The sequence below is a fragment of the Macadamia integrifolia genome, chromosome 3 (assembly GCF_013358625.1).
Source record: "Macadamia integrifolia cultivar HAES 741 chromosome 3, SCU_Mint_v3, whole genome shotgun sequence".
In the NCBI taxonomy this organism is placed as follows: Eukaryota; Viridiplantae; Streptophyta; class Magnoliopsida; order Proteales; family Proteaceae; genus Macadamia; species Macadamia integrifolia.
This window is the reverse complement of record NC_056559.1, coordinates 11,555,587-11,561,082: the sequence shown is the minus strand read 5'-3', so window position 1 is coordinate 11,561,082 and position 5,496 is coordinate 11,555,587. Positions and strand designations below refer to the sequence as shown.

The 5,496-nt window shown below is 36.7% G+C and overlaps 1 protein-coding gene and 1 non-coding gene across 2 annotated transcripts in view; both read right to left on the bottom strand.

Annotated features, from left to right (window-relative positions):
• Positions 1-513, bottom strand: part of LOC122074070 (cyclase-associated protein 1) — a 6,558-nt gene extending 6,045 nt beyond the window's left edge. Inside the window, exon 1 of the mRNA XM_042638882.1 lies at positions 66-513. Within this exon, the coding sequence (XP_042494816.1) occupies positions 66-341 (276 nt within the window). The 5' untranslated portion in view covers positions 342-513. The remainder of the gene's footprint in view (positions 1-65) is intronic.
• A 2,056-nt stretch (positions 514-2,569) lies between these two features.
• LOC122075011 lies at positions 2,570-2,673 on the bottom strand. The gene has a single exon (XR_006139151.1). It is a non-coding gene; the product is annotated as a U6 spliceosomal RNA (small nuclear RNA).
• Between the last annotated feature and the right edge of the window lie 2,823 nt (positions 2,674-5,496).

The window sequence follows — 5,496 nt, the reverse complement described above, 5'->3', positions numbered from 1 at the left end:
AATAAGATCCATACGTCACCGGAATAGGCCTAATTCTAATCCAAATTCAATCAAACGAAACTAACCTGAGATTGTTTGACCTTCATGAGAAGCTGCTTCTGAACAGAGAATGCCTCCTCGAGAACCTTAGTCACATCCAGAACTTGTCCCCCAATCTTCTCCGCAGCAGCAGAAACCCTAGAGAGGTACTGTGCTGTCATATCATCGTAAGCGATAATTTCCGGATCTACCGGAGCATCTGCGGCAACATCAGAGGAACTCGCCTGACGAAATCCAGTAGTAGAAATCGCTTCTAGGCGAGCAACCGCCGATTCCAGTCTCTGAATCAACTTCTCCTCCATCTACAGTGACCGACCCAATTACTCCAAACTTTACCGTCAGAGGATACGTAGACAATTTCTTCTTCTTATATACTCAATCTGGAATCTAAAAATATCTTCTTCCCTTAGAAGGAAGGAAAAGGTTTGAAAGCGTTCTCTCTCTTCTGAAACCTATTTTATAAACAACCTTCTATTCTACTTTTTCCGAACGAGGGAGAAGATGCGCGCGAGGGTGACAGCTAAGCTATCTGGTATGACACGTTGGCAGTCCCATACCAACAATTGTCTTGTTTCGATTATTGGAGCCCTTTCGGCTATACCAGCTTAACTTGTAAAGCCGTCTTTTGCACCGTCGGATGGATAGATGGATGTCCATCCTGTCGTATGATACACATCAAAAGCCAAAAGGTAAGAGTCCTTTTATACTTTCTTAATATTCTTTAATTATCCATTAACTCATGTGAAAATGACGTAATTACCAAAAGAGAAACCTTCCTAGGAGACAAAAATTTATTGTAAATAAATGATTTAAATAAAGTAGGGAAAATGATAATTCTCCCTCTCAGTCTCCCCTCCCAACCATGTGACTCCCCTTGGGGTCCGTTTGTTTAGAGGGGTTTTGTTGGGGTGGGATTCAAGGGGATAGTGTATAAATTATATCACCCCATTAATATTTAAGTTGTTTGTTTAACAGGGGTGGAATTTTGGGGAAAACATAAAAACAATTATTGTCGATCCACATGGACATCAATTTCTCCCACTCAACCCTAATTGGTGGGATTTTGATGGGGACTTTGGCAAACCTCAATCATCCCACCGACGAAGCCATTGTAACACCACCCCAACGCTACAACCGTCATCAATTTCTCCTCCTTCGCTTCTTCTTCGGTCTCCTAATTTAGGAAACCCTCAACTCGAACATCTGTAACTGAATGAAGAAAGGGAGGTAATTGTCTTTAAACTCGGAAATTAGTAGGTCCTGAACTCCGATCATCTACAATAGAAGGAACAATGGATGAAATCGGCTCTAAACCAGAACTCCGATCATCCCACTCTTTTGTTCTCCCCCTCTTTCTCTTTCCTTCTCTCCATCTCTCCTCTCCAACTAAACGCTATTAGGGTGAGAACTTTCTCACTTTACCTCATCTTTATTTGTTTTGTCTTTCACCTCACTAACATGTGGATCCTATACTGATAATATTCCCACCCCCAACTTTCCTCTAAATAAACGAACCCTTAGTGTATATAATTATAGGACTTCTCATTTAAATGTCTATTGACTTGTTCATGAAAGATGCTAATATATGCAAATGATATACAGACTCTTGGATCCGAATCCTTTCCAATTATAACCTGACCCTTCAAACATCCTTCAACTAAACTTGGAAACGCATCCCAACACTTGGGAATGTCTACCAAACATCTGGATATGTGTCCAAACTTTCTAAGCCATTGCATGAGTGGTTGAAGACTTGTTGGGGCCCAAGAAGATCTTTGTCCTTGTCTAATTAAGAGCTGACAATCGATAAAAGATATCAATTTGACAAAGCTTTGTGGGCTTACTTATCAGCTTCACAAATTAATTAATGGATTTCTCTCTCTCACGGTGATCAAATTTGTGTCTTTTTATTATGATTCATAATCAATAATCAATAATCAATAATCAATAAAATATTTATTAAAAAAAATTAGCTTCTTTGTATGAATGCGGTGGATTGTCCATGAATTTTTCATTTTTACTCAATTATGCAACTTTGCTTATTTTGAGGATTGATGAATCAGACAATATTTTAGTTTCAAAATCTGATTTTGTATCAAACCTTTTTTTTGTCATATTGGTTCAATTTCAAAAGTCTTAATGTGAATGTGAATGTTCACACAAATGTCACAATCTCAAGTATGCTTACCTAAACTATTGGTGTTCAGAAACCTATAAAAAGAAAAAAAGGCAAGAGATCACTATATGGTTGCATGAATGCATGGACCACTGAGAGAGTGCATAAGGGCATTAACATGGATGGAATTTTTTATTTCACAAGGTCGGGGTGAAAATTTTGCACACTCTTGTGACTGTGCGCAAGAGACATGCAAAAAAAATAAAATAAAATAAAAAAAAATCTAAAAAAAAATTGAGCATAAATAAGTGATTCTAAAAGATGTATTAATGTAATTTGATAATTAAAAATAATTAAATATACTTTAAAAAATTATAGAGGGATAATTCATTTAGAAACTTATTTATTTTTTATTTAAATCTAGACCATTTCTCTATTTGTGCATATCATCCTTACATAGAGGCATGAGAATCTTCTCTGTACTATACTAATTCTATCTCATGTCTCTAAATAAAAATTTACAAATTTTATTATTATGCATAGAGTGCAATTGAATTTAAATTAAAAAAATTCAACCTTAAAACTTTTGGCTTGAATGAGCTTAGGTCAAAGTATATGAGAAAAGCTTGACCAAAAACAAGTATATGTGAAAAGAACTATCAATCAATTGAATGATGTGTTTATGGGAACAAGCTAATAGTGCTAGGTTAGGAATTTCACATTCTCTTTGTGACCATGATGTAATGACGAACCACTTTCCTTTATGGTTAAGTTTTTTTCTCATAAAAAAACATATCAATTTATATATAATCATTCAAGTCATTTTATATACTTTAATCCCAACATGATGGATATCAAGATGAATATCGGTGGGGAATAAGATCAATGATCGTATAAATTTAATATGATTCTCTGTGTTGGTAACCTCTCTCACCTTCCTCCACCACCCAAAAGAGAGATGGGAGCGAAGTGTCTCAAATCCAAATGATAAAATATTACATGCTACTACCATCTATTGGAGCAACATTATATAAAAAAAGACAAAAATTAAAGAGTGCTCTTCACATTTAACTACAAAGTAAATAATATTAATTTATTAATAATATAAATTAATCTTTTATCCTTTGGGCGGCGGATCGATTGAAATAAAAATCGAGGATAGGTTAAGTGATTGAAGATGATAGTTTCTATTGTCCATCAAATAGGAAATAAGCAATATTCAAAATGTTGTGGTCCAAAGATGAAGGATTTAGCTAAGGACCAGAATTAGTTAAAACGCGTTTTAAATCATCGTACCAAATCTTATCATTTTAACAAGAATTTCTAAATCGAGACCAAACATATGGCAAAAAAACTCGTCTGGCTAGGAAATTCATTTAAAACACGTTTTATTTGTGTTTTCTATACACAACTAGATGTGAAATCTTTTTGACTATGTATAATAATTTGATTTTTAAAATATGAAGCCAAAGGCTACTAAGGGAACAAGAACGGTGCTAGTCACATTATCCTACACCTTCTCACAAGGGGTTGTGAAATGACCAAGTAGCTCCCTATTGGATACCTCTATCGATTGTCCCATTGGCCTGGGTAGTGGCACATGTTGCACGTAACTAGAAAACAATCATCAACAATAATAATAAATGACACAATAAACCATGTGTCAATTTTAATATTCTAAGAAAAATAACTTTGTCTAGGAACGTGGCCTATGCTAGCTCTTCCATGTGTCTATCATAAAATGACATCTATAATCCTAGGTAGGAGAGGAGAGAGATAAACATAGGAAGCATTGATGTTGGCCACGCTGCCAAACAAAAACATTCTTTCCTTAATATTTTATGGTGAGAATGGTCTTTGTTGGGGGAGGACTTATACTCAACCACATGTGGAGGTGAATGATGGGCCTAACCCCATGAAATGAAAATGATGTCTATGATGATGCTTCTTTATACATTTCATATGCTCCCATTAACCCTCGCGTATGCGTAGAAGCCACACTCACCCATGGAAACACTCCCTTTATTTTTATACTGAAATCCAACATTTGAACTTGGCCAAAAAGAAATAAGGGCGCAATCCTTCTTAGAATGAAATGGACCCATCCTGCCATCCAACCCTGCGCCTTAATCCATCTCATAACAAAACAACTTGCAAGTTGATTTTTTGAAACGGCCCAGAAGTGGCCCAATAGCCCAATAGCCAAAGACAGGTGGAATATCTATTCGTATCTCAAGACCAATATGAGCCCATAAGCAGTTGGGCCTTTGGGGTCAGATAGATATAAGGGGCTTAAGGAGAAATAATTGCTACTATGGCTCCGTTTGCCTGCAAGGGGAACTTTATAACTAAATATGGAATGATTTGAAGTAATGATATAGTCACATGGGGTAATAATTACATATATTTCTTTTTTAAATATGAAAATTTCACTTCCCTTCCCTTTAATTTCCCTTGCAACCAAACATAGCCAATTGTATGTGTTACAATAAAAAAGGTATTTTTCTTTCTTTGTAATTTTAGAAACAATTTATTTAAAATATTTTCCATTGAAACAACCAAATCTGAATCCACTAGAAAAGAATGGAATCAAGAAACCAGAGAAGCAATTCGCTTTCTTTTCATTATTGATGGAGAAACCAAACACTGCCGTATGGGCCGAGCTATAAGATGAACTTAAAATAAGGGGGTTCAACTTGGGTTGAATTCATACTAATTTGAACCACATTGGTCGGGCTTGGTCTGTTTGGGTGGCCTCTGGCTCAGTTTGGTTCAACAATTTCCCAGCCCAGGCCTGACTTGCATCCCCATTTATAAAGTTATTCTGTAGTTGGTGAGACTTCAGACTGGAAATTTTTACCCCTCCCCTCCATGAGAACTCACTTGCTAGGTGGACCCTATAAAAATGGCCGGACCTATTGCAAAAGGCTCATACCATAGTGGGGGTCTGAGTAGGGTTAGAATGTACACAACCTTACATCGGGGAGGTTGTTCCTGACTCAAATCCATGACCACTAGGTTGTAATGGAATAATCTTATTTATTTTTGGTTAGTGATACGTATCCAGGCCTTTGGCCTGACTATTCCTGTAAGCCCATACTGACCCCACAATTGCATAGACCTGGTCATATCGGGGTTAAATAAGAACCATTATACTTTCAGCGAAACTAGTGAAGAGCACTGAACACCCCTGTGTGAGTGGTCCCAAAGAGATAAAAGGAGTCGAACTCATAACCACGCATCATGAGGCAAAGGTCCCTTGCCAACTTGGCTACCCTCTTGGGAGCAACCTTATCGTTGCACTGAGATCCGCCTTTTTAGATGGAGCGTATGTTGTGAGT